An 18,311-nucleotide genomic window follows, 5' to 3' on the forward strand; every position below is an offset into this window, starting at 1 on the left:
AGAAAAAGCAAGAACATTCATCAACATGTGGGGCTATTCTAAACCAGGACACACATTTCTCTCTTTCCCCTCAAGGAGGTTGTTAAGATTTTAGAATGCAGTAAAACACAAATGTCTGATTTTATTTTGTTTTATTTTCATTTTGTTCATTTGCTGTTTTATTTTTCACTGGAGATCTCATACTGCTAAAAAATTCTTCAAATTTTTTGGAAAAACTTAACATGTAGTTCCTTGTAAAAACAATTGAGGCCACCTAGTGTTCCAAGAAAGGTATATACTTCAAATTCCAAGTTAGTTTAATTGAATTAAATTATTTTTCTTGTTAAAGAACATATTTGCAAACAATGCGACTGACAAGGGCTTAATTTCCAAAATATATAAACAACTCATACAACTCAGTAACAACAACAAAAAACAATGCAATCAAAAAATGGGAAGAAGACTTAGACATTTCTCTAAAGAAGACATACAGATGGTCAATAGGCACATGAAAAGATGCTCAACGTTGCTAATTACAGAGATGCAAATAAAAACTATGATGAGATATCACATCACGCTAGTCAGAAGGGCCATCATCAAAAAGTTTAACAAATGCTGGAAAAGGTGTGGAGAAAAGGGAATCTTCCTACATTGTTGGTGGGAATGTAATAAATTGGTGCAGCTACTATGGAAAACAGGGTGGCGGTTCCTCTAAAAACTAAAAGTAGAGTTGCCATGTGATGAAGCAATCCCATTCCTAGGTAGATATCCAGTGTGTATGTTAGTCCCTCAGTTGTGTCCGACTCTTTGCGACCACATGGACGGCAGCCCACCACGCTCCTCTGTCCTTGGGGATTCTACAGGCAAGGATATTGGAGTGGGTTACCATTTCCTTCTCCAGGAAGATATCCAGATGAAACTATAATTTTAAAAGATATACATGCACCCAGAATCTGCCTGCAATGTGAGAAACCCAAGTTTGATCCCTGGGTCAGGAAGATCCTCTGGAGAGGGAAATGGCAACCCCCTCCAGTATTCTTGCCTGGAGAATCCCACGGACAGAGGAGCTTGGTGGGCTACAGTCCACGGGGTCGAAAAGAGTCGGACACAACTGAGCAGCTATACTTTCACTGTTCAGAGCAGCACTATTCACACTAGCCAAGATACGGAAACAAGCTAAATGTCCATCAGCAAGTGAACAGATAAAGAAGATGTGATACACACACAATGGAATACTACTCAGCCATACAAAAGAACAAAATAATGCTGTCTACAACAACATGAACGGACCTAGAGATTATCATACTAAATCAGAAAGAGAAAGACAAATATCATATCACTTATATGTGGAATCTAAAACATGATACAAATGAACTTATCTACAAACCAGAAACAGACTCACAGACATAGAACAGACTTGCGGGTGCCAAGGCAGGGCAGGTGCGGGAGGGACGGATTGGGAGTTTGGGAGTAGCAGATGCCAGCTATTCTATATATAGAATGGATAAACAAGATCCTACTGTACAGCCCAGGGAACTATAATCAGTACCCTGCGATAAACCATTATGGAAAAGAATATAAAGTAGAATGAGTGTGTGTATGTATATATATAGACACATACACACACACATACAGAACTGAATCACTTTGCTATACAGCAGAAACTAACATAACACTGTAAATCAACTATACTTCAATAAAATAAATGTAAAAAATTACCTTATTGTTGATACATCATTTTTAGTGAGAAATAATATCAAACACTACATTTTATCAATATACATATCAACTAACACCAGTACTCTTTTATTATGTTTAAGAACAAAATATTTACAATGATTATAATTTTATGCAAATATTTACTAAACTTGACAGGTACCTCAAACATATATTTGAAAACTTAATATGAATCTATATTATGCTCCAATGAGAATTTATAATGTAAAATTCTTCCATCCAATTCTCTCCAACTCTCTAAGACCCAAGGGAACGGTGACTTACCTGATACTTATGACATGAAAACAGCTAACTGGTGTAAAGTTCTAATAAACCTCCAAATTCTCAGTGAGCGTAAAGGTCATCATTAATCCATATACGCAGTGACAAAATAAATGCTTTTGAGGTCTCCAGATCAGGGTTTATGGATCTCAACATGACTGACATTTGGGCTGGATAATTCTATGTTGTGGGGACATCCTGTGCATTGCAGGATGCTCAGCAGCATCCCTGGCTTCTCCTTCTAGATGCCACCAGCACACAGCCACTCGCCATATGACAAGCAAAAATGTCTCCAGACATGTCCAAATGTGGCCATGGAAGGAGGGACAGAACTGTCACCATTTAAGAACCACTGACCTAGAGGAAACTACAAACTAGACTGAATTGGTGGAGAAAGGCTTCATAAAGGGCTTCCCTGGTGGCTCAGTCAGTAAAGAATCCACCTGCAATCCAGGAGACCTGGATTCGATACCCGGGTTGGGAAGATCCCCTGGAGGAGGGCATGGCAACCCACTCCAGTAGTCTGGCCTGGAGAATCCCATGGACAGAGGAGCCTGGCAGGCTGCAGTCCATGGGGTCACAAAGAGGCGGACACAACTGAGCTTTATAAAAGGTAGGATTTTAAAAGCAGACTAAAAGTGCATTAACATTAGAGAAAGGTCACACAGAGGAAAGCATTGTCAGAGGGTGCACACCGCCAGGTACAGTCCCACCTTTCCCCCTGCCCTCACACAGGAGTGGGGCAGCTTCTCCTCAGACCCAACAAATTGGTGATGCTGGATCCGAGTACAGTATTGCTGGACTTTACATGTCTTTCAAAACGTCAGGCGACCAGATTCTTACGTGTAATTACACACTAATGTGTTGGGAAGTAATCCAATTTTTAAAAATAAATCTGTAAGCCCAACGAAACACAACTACATCTGGCCTCCAGGGTACCATTGTGTAATCCCCAGCTGGCAGCAAGAGTTATGAGACTTGATGGAGTGGCCCCAAGTCTCAGGATCTGCAAGCAAGGGCCCAACACCCAGAATTAGTCCTATTTCAGGACTGTCTAACCACAGATCTAAATGTTAGAGCAGATGACATTCAGCAGGCCTCTGGGTCAGCATCCGAGGGGAATGTGGAAAGAGTGTAGAAAATACTGGGGTCTCCAGCAGGAGAAGAGGAGAGGCCAACAGCTCTTAGCTGAGAAAAGGCTTAGAGACCTGATCTTTCTGCTTTTAGAGAAGACTAAAGGACAGTCTCGGAGAAGGCGATGGCACCCTACTCCAGTACTCTTGCCTGGAAAGCCCCATGGACGGAGGAGCCTGGTAGGCTACAGTCCATGGGGTCTCGAAGAGTTGGATACAACTGAGTGACTTCACTTTCACTTTCATGCATTGGAGAAGGAAATGGCAACCCACTCCAGTGTTCTTGCCTGGAGAATCCCAGGGATGGGGTAGCCTGGCAGGCTGCCGTCTATGGGGTTGCACAGAGTCGGACACGACTGAAGCCACTTAGCAGCAGCAGCAGCAGCAAAGGACAGCCTTGGGTAGGAACAGCTTAGGTCCAAAAGGCTTCTTACTTACTAAGCAGAGGTTAACATCCAAAGGAAAAATCATTTATCTTAAATCATGCAAGGCGGTGAACTCTCCTCCCCATAACACTGGCAGGATCATAGCCCCACCTCCTTCAAATCTTTGCCTACAAGTCCCTTTTATAATGAGTATGAGGTTAATTTCCATATTCAAAATTATAATCCCCGTTAATCAGAAGTCTGCCCCTCTTCCCTGCCCTGGTTTTGAAAGGCTTTGGCAAAACCTTTAACAAAAACACTCCCTATTTCCTGAGGCACATCAAGCATCAGCAACCCAAAGCTGTACCTCTCCTGCCCAGGCTTGAAGGCAAGAACTTTTCAGCAAGTGGGAAAAAAAAAAAAGTTTAGCTAACAAAGGAGGGTGGTTTGACTGGTCTTCAACCTGTCAAAAATGACTGTGACTCTGAAAATGATTTTCTGAGGTGACTCAGTTTGATTCATTCATCTTTTCAAAGGGAGAGCCAAATCTAGCCAGTAAAAGATTGCAATTCCTTTTAGCAGGCAAATAAAAAGCCCTTGGAGAGGAAGGAAAACAGGCTGATGAGGGTCTGCCACTAGCCTTAGAACTCTTGGTCAAACAAGTCACTTCTGGCTGCAGTTTCATAAACTGCAACATGGAGGAAGCGGTGATCTGGGTATCGGAGAAACCCTGCCTGTGGCACGGTTAGTTGCCCTCTCCCTTAAGGTCAAAGGCTTACAGGGTGCCAGGAGCCACCTTATGGGAAATCATCAAGGTGGGGGAAACTCACAAAGCAGAGATGCAATGGCCTTCTGCCCTGTGGATCAGATGTCAGAAGGTACAGCTGTAACCAGAGAAGCACACAGGACTTCTTCAGAGAACCTCATATACTCGTTTAATCCTCTCGGCAACCTCAGGAGATAAACACCATCATCATCGCCCCCACTATGCAGAAGTGGAAAGTGAGGCTGACTGACTTGCCCAAAGCCACACAAGGCTGTAACGTTTACCCTATCCAGCCTCTCCAGGAGTCAGCTGGAGAAGGGAGCCTGTTCCCTCCACTCCAGGGACCCTCCTCTGTGCCAGGACAGCCTGATATCCCTTCTTCCAGAGGCTTCTTCATGCAAATGGGGATATAAACAGGGACTATGTACCTCTACTCAAAGCCCCTTGTCCAAATTCCAATCTGCCTTATCCCCACACTCCTGGTGGGTGAGGACAGATACATGTTCTTGGATGATAAGCCCTAGCAAAGATTTTGGCTGGTGCCATGGTCACATAAATGACTGCCAGTCCAGACTGCCACAGTCCACCTACAACACACCCAATAGCCTGACTGGGTGGCCTAGTGAAGAACCAGTGGAAGGCCCCACTTTCAGGAACTCCTGCTTGCTCTCCTGCACAGGCTCTCAGACTCAAGCCAAGGTTGAGATTGATAGTCACCGTTCCATGGAACTTCCAAAAGGTCCACACTCTGGAACTTGTTACAGGTAAATCTTTTCAAGCACAAAAAGGCCTACAGGTACTTTACCTGCAGGACAAAATGAAAAGCTTATCAATTTCACTGTGGTGAACAAACTCTTTTTACAGAAAATAGTTCTTCTAGCCCTGTAGCTAAACATATAATCAAGGTTCCATTTTATCTTTGAACAGTAGCATACATTCTAATTTTAAGGCTCAAGATGATAAACCAGCGTTCACAGATACAGTTTGGATAAATACAAACATCATCTGTTTATTCAACATGTACTAAGTACCAATTTATTGTAACTTAACTATGTGCCAAGGACTGCTCTAAATGCTCTACAAGTAATGACTCATTTAATTTAACAATCCTATGAATTAGGTGATCAACATACAGATGAGAGGGCTTCCGAGGTGGCATTAGTGGCATTTGAAAAGAACCCACCTGCCAATGCAGGGGACATGAGATGCAGGTTCAATCCCTGGGTTGGGAAGATCCCCTAAGGGCATGGCAACCCACTCCAGTATTCTTGCCTGGAGAATCCCGTGGACAGAGGAGCCTGGTGGGCTACAGTCCACAGGGTCGCAAAGAGTCAGATACAACTGAAGTGACTTAGCAGGCACACACGCATACAGATGAGGATGTTAAGGCAGTAGGTAAACGAAGTCACCCAGTGATCCTGGAGGGAGCACTCCGTGACCTCCCACAGGAATCTGTGTTACCGGCATATCAACAGGGTCTGCTCCACCCATAACTCAGAGCACCTTCTCTTGGTGGCCTGACAAGGGGCAAACCATCTGTCTCTTCACAACCAGCCTTTCTAGAAGGAAGGCTTAATCAAGAGACTTAATCCCTCCAGGGAAGTAACAGGCTCAACTGCAAAAGGAAAGGTCAAATAAATTTGTACAACACTTCATTAGGCCCCTTTGAAAAGCGAATGGTGGTTCGCTTCTGGTCTAACAGCTGTTATCAGGGTAGTTTTTTGACAGTCTATTTTCCACCCTTTGTATCATTTCTTTAGGAGCTCCTCCCTGAAGCCAGGGGGCGCTCTCACCACCAAGGTCAGTGCACTTTCACTCAGCCTCCCCACTCACCTTCAGCTTCTCTGAGGCCATCACTGCTGACCCCAGGCAGTCATTTAATAACTGGCGAGGTCAAAGTTCCATGGCACAGGCTGTGTTTTTGGTGAAGAATCCTCTTCTCTGTAACACTGGCAGGCTCACGGCCCCACCTCCTTCAAACCTCTGCTAATAGGTTCCTCTTACGCTCTCATGTTCAAAATTACAAACCTCATACCCCCACGCCTCAGAAATCTCCATCCCCTTCCCTGCACTGGTTTTCTCTTTGGCGCTTCTCACTACCTCACACCCTGCTTTAATGAGTTTTACCATCTTCATCTACCCCTCAGGGCACAAATTCTACCAGGGTAGGGATGCGGGCTGTCTTGATGACTGTTATACTCTTGTGGCTTTGAAGAGTGCCTGGCAGATAGGAGGCACACAGATATTTACTGAATGAATAAATATCCCCAAAGACACCTTGGTCCCTAACCCTCAGATCTCCCCCAGTGTTCAAATCCAGGCTACAACCTTGGAAACTCCCCTAAGGAAGAAATGGAAGTGTTCCTTCCAAAGAGACGCAACTGGCAAACAGATCCAGGTTTCCCACAGGCAGAGAAGACATTTGGAATGATGAACTCTGCCCAGTCCTGGCTACCAGAAAAGGAGAAGTAAAAGTAAAAGTAGACAAAGTCTAGGATGGCCTTCTCAGCAGAACTGGAGGCATGGCAATGAGAGGAAGACTAGTGTAAAGAAAAAAAAAAAATCACTTATGAAATTCCTTTTAGGGAAAGTGATAAGCACTTGATGGTGAGAAACACCATGTACTGGGTGAAGACCCTGATTCTAAATCAGCCTCTGCCATTAACCAGTCGAGCAACCTTTGGCCAAATCATATCACTTTTCTTGCCTCAACTATTTCCTAAACCGCAGGATAGGATGGGTGTGAACTCTATTTTAGAGAATTTCTCACCATGGGATTCTTGGTCTGCCCCATTCTTCCTCCCCCGTCAAAGAAGAAAGCAAAGTGTTACAATTCAAACACTACATCAGGACAGAATCTGCCCAGGGAACTTGACATTTTGCAAGTTTGTCCTGAGAGAGACTTCACAGGAATCTGATCTGCAAATCTGGGGAATGAGGAACCCTTCACCTGGACCCCAGGAACCCTGGCTGCACTTACTTTCCTCTGAAGAGTGTCCCTGGCCCAGGAAAAGAGGGAAGGTAGGGACACCCTGCAGCCCCACGAGCTCAAGCTCTAAGACCCACACCTTCTTGTTCAGGATGCCAAGAGTCCCAGGCCTGCCACAGCCTCAGCACTTGGAGCTGAGGGACTGCACTACTGCATGAACCAAGCAGGCTGTCCCCCCTCTACAGCTTCTCCTCTCTGCTGTGAGCTCTACTGCTCCTGGATTCAAGCTCTCCATGAAAGTCAAGGTGCCATGGCTGCGTCTGAAAGAGCCATTTTATGAGTACATTAAAGAAAAATCCTCTGTAAGCACAGAGTCCTTAGTCTTAGTGCTTGTTTATGAATTGTATTAGGCGGAACGATCTGATTGCTCAACCATGGGCAGTGTAAAAGGTCAGCAATGTGACTTCTGAGCAGACGAGGGAAAGGAATCCTTCCAGTACCTGGAACAGTCCTTTTCAGATCACTGCCATTCTCTTCAATTATGAAACTTGGACTTAAGAGTTAAAGTGAAGTCACTCAGTCGTGTCCAACTCTTTGTGATCCCATGGACTGTAGCCTACAAGGTTCCTCCATCCATGGGATTCTCCAGGCAAGAATACTGGAGTGGGTTGCCATTTCCTTCTCCAGGAGATCTTCCCGACCCAGGGATTGAACCTGGGTCTCCCGCATTGCAAGCAGATGATTTTCCTGTCTGAGCCACCAGGGAAGCTCAACCTAGGAGTTAAGGGTTTAGATAAGTGGTCACGATGCATTAGAATCATAGGATGAGCTTTTAAAAGATTTTTAAAATATTGAGTCCAGTGGTTTATTGCTAGCAACTACAATTAAATCAGTCTAGTGTAGGTACCAAGCATGAAGTGCACATGTGCAGGTGCTCAGTTGCTCAGTCGTGTCCTACTCTTGTGAACCCATAGATGGTAGCCCGCCAGGCTTTTCTGTTCATGGGATTTCCCAGGCAAAAATACTGGAGTGGGTTGCCATTTTCTCCTCCAGGGATTGAACCCTCTCACATACCTGCACATGCACAAAACTATCTTGGAAAAGATTGGCAATTTCTACTAAAACTGTTCATATATGTGTCCTATTACTCTGCAATTCTACTCTTCGGGATCTAACCAACAGAAATGTATATATTATATGCTCCACCAAAAGACATGTAAAAGAATGCTCATAGCACTATTCAATATTCATAATCAACCAAAATGAGAAACCAAAATGTACGTGAATAAGTAAATAGTGGCATATTCACACAGAATACAAAACAGCGATGAGAGTTAATGAACTACAGCTACATGTAACATGAAATAATTTCAGAAATACAGGGCTGATTGAAAGAAACCAGACACACAGAAGACTTTATACTACTTGATGTCATTTATATAAAGATCCAAAACAAGCAACACTAACCTGCAGTGTTGGAAGTCAGACAGCGATTACCTTTGTTGGAGGGTGGTGATGGGATGGGAGTGAGAGAGGAGTTTCTGGAGAGCCAACAATGTTATTTCTCGCTGAGTGCTACTGAAGTTTAGCAGTGAAAAACTCATTGAGCTATATACCTATGACAGGTGCACTTTTTTGTACACGTTCATATGTAAATAAAAAGAATTAACAAAAACAAAAAGCCCCCAAGTGATTTTAATGTGCAGTTTATGTTGAGAACCACTAAAATAGGTCTCAAGGCAACTATCACTGTCAAAAAGATAATGAATCAATCACTTCTGTATACATTAACTAATTACCAATTGTTAACAGCTAACATGTATTGAACACTTATTCTGTACCAGGAACAGTTCTAAATTCTCTTCAGTTAGAAACTCATTCAATTCTCTTAATAATTCAAAGGCCTAGATATTATCTTTATTTTACATTTGAGAAAATTTTGGCACAGAGAGGTTAGCTAACTCACTTAATGCTAAAAACCTAGTAAGGAGTGAAAGGTTTCCAGGTGTTATGGATACAGACAGAAATAAGGTGATGCACATATCTGCCCTTATGGAGCTTACAAACATATTTAATTTGCTCTCTACTCAAACCAAAACATATCCAGTGAGCACCTATTCTCAGTAGGCTGCCAAGAAGCAAACCTAAATTATCTCTTCAGCCTCTCTAAAACGAAGATTTTATCAAGAAAAGCCTCTGATTAAGGGAGTGGGTTTGAATATAAGCAACCAAACAACAAATATCAAGCACAAGCAATGCAATTTAGGAAATCACATGCAGAAAAGAGCTCAAATGTTAAGTACTGTGATTTCTAATCTAGAAGTTCCGGGTTCCTCCTCACCACTGTGAGAGATCCACCATCATCTAAATTACATCTCACCTTCTTTGTTTCCCTCTACCTTCCAGGAAACAATCATTATGGCTGAAGGTGGGTTTCACCACCAGTGACTCTATAATTTGTTCAAAAACCTGTACACACAAAATTAGGGCTTCATGGGGCAATTATTGTTGCCAGCTGCGGCTGTCACTAAATAACAGGTGAAGTCCAAGGTCCCAAGAAAAACCTGCAGGTGGATCACAGAAAATATATCCTTCCCTCTTCTACTTTCATCTCTTCCCTCACTCCACTCTGGTCAACTCTCAAAACAAAAAGCTGCCAGGTGTTACTCCCAGGGAATTAAGGCTGGCAATCATATCCACTAATTAAGCATCCAGATTTCCCGGTAGAGTAGAAATGGCAGAGCTCAAAAGGAATGTAAAATATTGTCAGGACTCAAGAGCCAAACCAGAAAGTAACTCTAGGGTCAGGACACAGGAGATAGCTGTTAGAGGAGCATGAAATTGAGGGGGAAAGAAATGTTTATTAGATTTCACTTAGCAAATGATGACTCTGGGGTAGTAGGAAAAAGCTATGATCTTGGATGGAGACCCTCTGACACTAATCAGCCTGGTAAACTTGTAAAGTCTTGCTACCTCATTAATCTCAGTCTCCTCCCCTCCAAATTACGGGGGAAGGGAAGTAACTGGATTTCTGAGTGGGATGCTGCAGGCAACCCAAACATACTCTTCTGGCAGCTGCACTTCTGGGAGAATAGTTGTCGGGCTGAGGAAGAGAACTTGTCCCAGAAGCAGAGGAGCCAGCAGGCAGGCCACCAGGTACCCGATCTACAAACGCAGATCATGTCCGGGGCGCATTTTTTTGGTTTCAGAGACCCAGTCTTCAGGGGTGAGGGGTTCAAGACAAAGTCCTCGCTACCCACTCCGCTGGCCTGACTTGCGCTATAAGTCTCCCTCCCGCAAAAAAAAAAAAAAAAAAAGTCCTTGGGAACCTGCACACCCTGCTCACAGTCCTCGCCTGCAAACCCAACACGCCCTAACAACAAGGACAGGTGCTTACGCGGAGACCACCTTCCCGTTCAGGATTTCCGCCGGCGCCATGACCTTTAAAAGTCCGCCGCTCACAATGGACACCAACAAAATCGAGGTTCGACTCGCTCCACTGCTGCGCGGGACAGCCCAACACACGTGTCTAGGGACCGCGCAGGCCGACACTTCTACTGCGCCTGCGTCCCCGCCTCCACTCGCAACGGATGAGAATGCGCGTGCGCAGTCCAGACGGACGGAGGACCCTTAGGCAGCTTAGAGCTGAGGAGTAGAGGGTTTGACGTGCAGCGGGAATTTGAGGGACCTCTGTGTAGACTGGCTGGAGGACATGATTGGCTGCTGGAAGGATTTTTTTTTTTCCAGAATGCGCCATCGTGTGGGCGGGGATCCAGCTGAATTGGGAATCAGCCTAGAATCCAGACCTTAGGGGGCGGAGTCGAGGCACAGGTTAGCTGGAGACCAGTTTGGCGGGCGCGGGAGGGCAGCGCCGGCTGAGGGCGTGGAATCCGTGCTGTACGATTCTTACCGGGTTCCCGCGTAGGGAGCTTGGAGGCGCCGGGCTGGCTTGCAGGTAGACCTGCGGAATGTGGGGAGGCATCCGGCGTTCTCGTACCGCAGCGCCCCCGTCCTTTCCCCCCCACCCCCACCCCGGCGTGGTCAGACTGGGGTCGCGGTCCCCACCCTCATACTGAATCGGAGAGTCTGGGTGGCGCCCCTGACTTCTTTTCAAGTCTTCTCAGGCGAATCTGATGCTTGGCCAAGGTTGAAACCCAGCCCGCTGTTTCAGACCCGCGTAGCTGGAGCGCCATGTTGGCTCCCTCAGGGTCCGGGTAACCCCCAGGACAGCCATTGCAGGGAGGGTGGTCAGCTTTGCAAGTCTAGGTTTTATCAGATGCCCACACACAGATCTGGGGTTGGAGAAAGGACAAGGGCCTTGCAGAACTGTGTGGCCTTGTGACCTCAAGGGCGGACACTCTTGGAAGGCAACTGGGATGTTTAGAAGGACGAGTTCTGCAAGTTTCTGATTGGTTCCAGAATCGTCCCACAGATACTAAAGTCCGCAAGTGCTGAAGTCCGTTATAAAAAAACAAAGTAGTGTTTATGTATAACCGAAGCACATACTCCTGTGTAAATTACATCATCTGTAGATTACTGATACCGTGTAAATGCTATATAAATAGGTGCTGGTATGCTTCAAATTCAAATTTTGCCTTTGGGCACTTAATGGAACTTTTAAAATTTTTGACCAGGCTTGGCTGACAGAGCAAGTGGAACCCAAAGATAGTAGAGGGCCAACTATATAATAACCTAAAAAATGTAAGGACCTCTGAAGGCATACTGTTACGTTATGTTCCATGTGAACAACAGATGAAGAGAAAAATATGTTCCCTGAAAATTATGGGTAGTGAAAGTTTTGTGTTTATAATGCCAAATAGATATTGACTGCAACTGTCTGGTTTGCTGAGAAAGATGACATAAACCCCGAATTGCAGATTGAGAAATAGAATTTGAAGGATAATTTTCAAAACTGCATAGCTGTTGCTGGAATAGGGACCAAACCTGATTGTTTAAAATATGTTGCCTTTGCCACTTTAACAGCCTGGTTTTCAACTATGATATCTCTGTGTGACCTGTACAATTCATTCACTGAGCAAATAGTTATTGAGTGGCTACTGTGTCAACAACAGAGAGACACTGCTCTAGGTGATAGGGATACCACGGTGAACCAATTAATTCCCCACCCCCACCCCCACTTCCCAGCTAATATTCTGGGAGTCAATGGTCAAAGAAATATGTACTCTAATTTTAGATATTAAGAAATACCATGTTTTACCAATAGACAAGCTAAGAGGATACGGAATGGTGGTGGGAGGCAGGAGAATGCTGTTTTAGAAATGTGTTAAGAGGAAATTCCCTCTGGGGAATCTGAGGTGCGGAAACCTGAATGAAGAGAGGAAGTTAGGGTATAAGAGAAAAAACCAAGGATTTGGTTTGAGCAGCTGAAAAGGTGAAGTTCCATTACTGAGCTAAAATAAGTTTTTAGATGCATCTTAGATGTCTGATATTTATATAAATGAGATCTGCGATATTTGAATCCATGAAATTGGAAGTGTGCCCAAGACAGGAATGAGTGTAGGTAGAGAGATGACTGTAGACTGATACCTAGGACACTTCAGTGTTTAGAATTCAAGGACATATGAAGAGAAACCAGGAAGGAATACTGAAAAGAGTCCAGCGTGTTATGAGAAAAACTTTGAGAGCATGCAGCCTTAGAAGACAAGAAAGTGTTTCACAGGAAAAGAGGTAACTAATTCTTCCAAATATATTGCAGGTTGGTCAAATGAGATAAAGACTGAGAATGGATCATTTTACAGAGAATAAAAAGAAAAAATATTTTTATTCAAATGCTGTTAATGGCAGTTGCTTGAAAAAAATGTGTATCCTTTCTGCAGAAGTACCATTTTTACAAAAATACTGAGGGTTATTTGAGAATATCTATCAAAACTTTAATGTGGGCTTTCTTTGATCTTGTAAGTCCACTTCTAGAAATTTACCCTAGAGTAATAAGTACATGTATACACAAAGATATATGTATAAGAGTGTTCCTGGCAGCATCAATGTCAATAGCAAAAAGCAAATCTCCATCAGGATGGATGAAGTTGTTAAGCAATGGATATACATCTATAGATGCTGTGTAAGATAGCTTTCATAAATTATTAAATCATCAAGGCAGGTTATCCAGTAAAATGTGTAATATGATTTCTATTAATATATTCAAAGTAGACTGTCTCTGATTACGTTACCAAAAATGACCCCTCACTTAGCTACTTGTTACTATCACAATAGCCTATTTTATTCACAGCACTTATCACTATCTAAAATGATTTCATTTATTTAGTTCGCTATCTTTTCTTTTTCCACCAGAATTTTAGCTTTATTAGAAATTCCCTGTCTTGTTCATGGTTATGTTTCTGCTGCTTAGGGATATAATTTTTAAAATCTAGTTTTAGAGGAAAAAAAGGATATTTCTAATTTTCCTGGTTTAGTTATTAACTCTTACTCTCATACTTATTAATACTACTTATTTTAGCCCTACCTAATTTTTATTCACACTAGGATTACCTGTGTAGATTTTTTAAAATATTTATGCTTAGACCCCACTGTAGACCAATTAAGTCAGAACTTGGGGTAGTGTCAGAGTATCAGTATTTTTTGAAGTTGTCTTTGAGATTTTAATGGGTGGACAGGGCTGAGAACCACTAGATTAGATGATATTTGAAATATAAATATAGTGATTCTAATATCAAGAACACATAATAGGGACATGCTTTCTTAGAATACCAGTTTTTCAAACAAGTCATGTTTTGCTTTTACTGTGTTCCATAGTAGATGGAGTCATCATTTTTCTCCTCCTTTCAAAGTACTTCTTTGTTTATTAGGTGTAGGTGTTTGACCTATTCCAAGAATTTCACAAAAGAAAGACCCAAAATATGAATTTCACCTTTTCTGGAATATTTACTTTTGGTGGGATTACTTTCCTAAGAGTTTGCTAAGTTCTCTCATGCTTGATGAAGCCACTTTATGTTTTTCACTTCATTAATTAGGAAAATAAAGACTCACAGGCCTTACTTTATCACTTTAGAAGGTCCCTTTGCTATTCCCTTGACCTCTGTGATGCGTTGACCTAGCAACAGCTCCTTTGATGTACAAACATTCTTTTGGCAAATAGTGCAGGGCAGTCCCTCATATTGAACAATTCAGATTTCTTCTGGGAACTGAACTTGGAATTGGAATTTTCTCTTGTGCCTGATATGGTAAACATTTATGGTTTTTACTTTCTACTAAATGAAGCATAGCATACTGTATTTTTCTAATGTGAATATTGATAAATCTTACGAATGTTGTGAAAGAATTCAGTAGTTATGTACAGACCTAAAATCATAGAATAATTGTGTCATATGGCTGTATTTTATTTTTCATTTGAGACTTCTATTATATTTTTATTATATTTTTGTAAGGTAAATTTGGAAGAACAGTATTATCACTTATATGAGTTAACTTTGTATTTAAGAGTGGTGTTTTGTTTTTTTCCTGTTGGGTTCTTTAGTTGTTCAAACTGTGTTTTGGGGGCCTAGTATGTTCAAGCTGGTTTTAGAAAAGGCAGAGGAACCAGAGATCAAATTGCCAACATCCGCTGGATTATGGAAAAAGCAAGAGAGTTCCAGAAAAACATCTATTTCTGCTTTATTGACTATGCCAAAGCCTTTGACTATGTGGATCATAATAAACTGTGGAAAATTCTGAAAGAGATGGGAATACCAGACCACCTGACCTGCCTCTTGAGAAATCTATAGGCAGGTCAGGAAGCAACAGTTAGAACTGGACATGGAACAACAGACTGGTTCCAAATAGGAAAAGGAGTACGTCAAGGCTGTATATTGTCAGCCTGCTTATTTAACTTCTGTGCAGAGTACATCATGAGAAACGCTGGACTGGAAGAAGCACAAGCTGGAATCAAGATTGCCGGGAGAAATATCAATAACCTCAGATATGCAGATGACACAACCCTTATGGCAGAAAGTGAAGAGGAACTTTAGCCTTGTGATGAAAGTTAAAAAAGGAGAGTGAAAAAGTTGGCTTAAAAAGCTCAACATTCAGAAAACAGAGATCATGGCATCTGGTCCCATCGCTTCATGGGAAATAGATGGGGAAACAGTGGAAACAGTGTCAGACTTTATTTTTTTGGGCTCCAAAATCACTGCAGATGGTGATTGCAGCCATGAAATTAAAAGACGCTTACTCCTTGGATGAAAAGTTATGACCAACCTAGATAGTATATTCAAAAGCAGAGACATTACTTTGCCAACAAAGGTCCGTCTAGTCAAGGCTATGGTTTTTCCTGTGGTCATGTGTGGATGTGAGAGTTGGACTGTGAAGAAAGTTGAGTGCCGAAGAATTGATGCTTTTGAACTGTGATGTTGCAGAAGACTCTTGAGAGTCCCTTGGACAAGGAGATCCAACCAGTCCATTCTAAAGGAGATCAGTCCTGGGTGTTCATTGGAAAGACATGCTGAAGCTGAAACTCCAGTACTTTGGCCACCTCATGTGAAGAGTTGACTCATTGGAAAAGACTCTGATGCTGGGAGGGATTGGGGGCAGGAGGAGAAGGGGATGACAGAGGATGAGATGGCTGGATGGCATCACCGACTCGATGGACGTGAGTTTGGATGAACTCCAGGAGTTGGTGATGGACAAGGAGGCCTGGTATGCTGTGATTCATGGGGTTGCAGAGTCGGACACGACTGAGCTGAACTGAACTGAGTATGGAATGATAGAGATAAACCAGAAATAGATTCTGCTCTTAATGTAGCTTTAATGTAGTAGGAGAGATCAGATTTTTACCTCATACAATATTGAATGACATAACAATCAAAGGAAATGCATAGATCATATACTCTTAAGAATTAGGAAGAGAGAGAGATTATTCTCACCTTGCATGAATCAAGGAAGGAGATGGTACTTGAGATACTGTAAGATTAGTTCATGCTTCTGGGAATATATTTTGGCCCACATAGTACCTTGTTTCTTAGAAGCAATATAAATGAAACTCTTAAGTTGTTTTTAATAGAGCATAAGATTCATAAAATGGTAAAGAAATTTAAAAAAAAAGAAGAGGATAGGATTCTTAAGAAAACCTTTGTCTCCAGTATGATCCTTGTTCCAGGACTGAGGAGCAGTTTATTCCTCCTTTTCAGTTCACCAAAACTTAAGTGAGTTCAGTTCAGTTGCTCAGACGTGTCCGACTCTTTGCGACACCATGGACTGCAACAAGCCAGGCCTCCCTGTCCATCGCCAACTCCCAGAGTTTACTCAAACTCATGTCCATTGAGTCGCTGATGCCATCCAGCCATCTCATCCTCTGTCGTCCCCTTCTCCTCCTGCCTTCAATCTTTCCCAGCATCAGGGTCTTTTCCAGTGAATCAGTTCTTTGCATCAGGTGGCTGAAGTATTGGAGTTTCAGCTTCAACATCAGTCCTTCCAGTGAATATTCAGGATGGACTGCTTGGATCTCCTTGCAGTCCAAGGGACTCTCAAGAGTCTTCTCCAACACCACAGTTCCAGCTTGTGCTTCTTCCAGTCCAGCGTTTCTCATGATGTACTCTGCATATAAGTTAAATAAGCAGGCTGACAATATATAGCCTTGACGTACTCCTTTTCCTATTTGGAACCAGTCTGTTGTTCCATGTCCAGTTCTAACTGTTGCTTCCTGACCTGCATACAGATTTCTCAAGAGGCAGGTCACGTGGTCTGGTATTCCCATAGAGGAATTTTCCAGAGTTTGTTGTGGTCCACACAGTCAAAGGCTTTGACATAGTCAATAAAGCAGAAGTAAATGTTTTTCTGGAACTCTCTTGCTTTTTTCGATGATCCAACAGATGTTGGCAATTTGATCTCTGGTTCCCCTGCCTTTTCTAAATCCATCTTGAACATCTGGAAGTTCATGGTTCACATACTGTTGAAGCCTGGCTTGGAGAATTTTGAGCATTACTTTGCTAGCATGTGAGATGAGTGCAATTGTGCGATAGTTTGAGCATTCTTTGGCATTGCCTTTCTTTGGGATTGGAGTGAAAACTGACCTTTTCCAGTTCTGTGGCCCCTGCTGAGTTTTCCAAATTTGCTGGCATATTGAGTGCAGCACTTTCACAGCATCATCTTTTAGAATTTGAAATAGTTCAACTGGAATTCCATCACCTCCCATTAGCTTTGTTCATAGTGATGCTTCCTAAGGGCCACTTGACTTCGCATTCCAGGATATCTGGCTCTAGGTTGATGATCACACCATCACGATTATCTGGGTCTTGAAGGTCTTTTTTTGTATAGTTCTGTGTATTCTTGCCATCTCTTCTTAATATCTTCTGTTTCTGTTAGGTCCATACCATTTCTGTCCTTTATTAAGCCCATCTTTGCGTGAAATGTTCCCTTGGTATCTCTAATTTCCTTGAAGAAATATCTAGACTTTCTAATTCTATTGTTTGCCTCTATTTCTTTGCACTGATCACTGAGGAAGGCGTTCTTTAAGTCTATTCTTTGGTTCTTAGAAAAGGAATTGATATAGTAATGATTTTAAGTATCGAATAATTAAAATGAGGAAGAGACTAAAGTTTCATTAGAGATATTTGTTCTTTAATAATTGTCTTCAGTATTAATAAATCTGGAATAAGTAATAGAGGAATTTCAAAATAGATTTCCAGGGTTAGTAAAGAAAACCAGGGTTTCATACTTTCAGCTCAATATTCTTCAGCTCACACCCTCTTGATATTTTTTGTTCTGGAACTGTTCCATTTTCTGGGAGATACCACCAGCAAAGGAAACTCATACCCTATTTGCATGCAGCCCTCTCAGTGCACAGTTTCTAAATGCCACATTTCCCCCACTAGAGTTCATTCTCTGATCTTAAAAAAGAAATCTCCATCTTATTGCTTAATAAAATATATAGATAATAATTTGGAAGGTGTCTTTCTTCTATTTCTCTTATTGAAAAGAAAGATAATACATGAACTGGGTAGGGAAAATGGATTTAAGGCAGTATTGAGTTCTTAGGAAATTGAATTTATAAAATTCATAATGTGAGGTTACATTTTATGTTTCTCTGGGACAGAGCACTATGAGCTATCACATGTTACATTAACTCATTTTAGACACTAGCTTTTGACTGAATCTTGAGGGATATAGTTATATTTCCTATAGACTCAGAA

General features: G+C 42.3%; 2 protein-coding genes across 5 annotated transcripts in view; one reads left to right on the plus strand and one right to left on the minus strand.

Moving 5' to 3' along the window:
• The window catches only part of MTHFD1 (methylenetetrahydrofolate dehydrogenase, cyclohydrolase and formyltetrahydrofolate synthetase 1), a 60,626-nt gene extending 49,925 nt beyond the window's left edge, over positions 1-10,701 (minus strand). The window contains exon 1 of one of the 2 annotated variants that reach the window (XM_005898251.2): positions 10,568-10,701. In XM_005898251.2, the coding sequence (XP_005898313.2) occupies positions 10,568-10,608 (41 nt within the window). In that variant the 5' untranslated portion in view covers positions 10,609-10,701. Of the gene's footprint in view, positions 1-4,958; positions 4,982-10,567 lie in introns of those variants that run through there. The other variant, XM_070377725.1, reaches the window with a different exon arrangement.
• A 162-nt stretch (positions 10,702-10,863) lies between these two features.
• LOC102276649 (coiled-coil domain-containing protein 170) overlaps positions 10,864-18,311 on the plus strand; it is a 38,795-nt gene continuing 31,347 nt past the window's right edge. For all 3 annotated transcript variants that reach the window (XM_070377728.1, XM_070377729.1, XM_005898255.3), the window contains exon 1: positions 10,864-12,858. The gene's annotated coding sequence lies outside the window, so the exon portion shown is untranslated. The remainder of the gene's footprint in view (positions 12,859-18,311) is intronic.

This window comes from Bos mutus, chromosome 10, assembly GCF_027580195.1.
Source record: "Bos mutus isolate GX-2022 chromosome 10, NWIPB_WYAK_1.1, whole genome shotgun sequence".
Classification (NCBI taxonomy): domain Eukaryota; kingdom Metazoa; phylum Chordata; class Mammalia; order Artiodactyla; family Bovidae; genus Bos; species Bos mutus.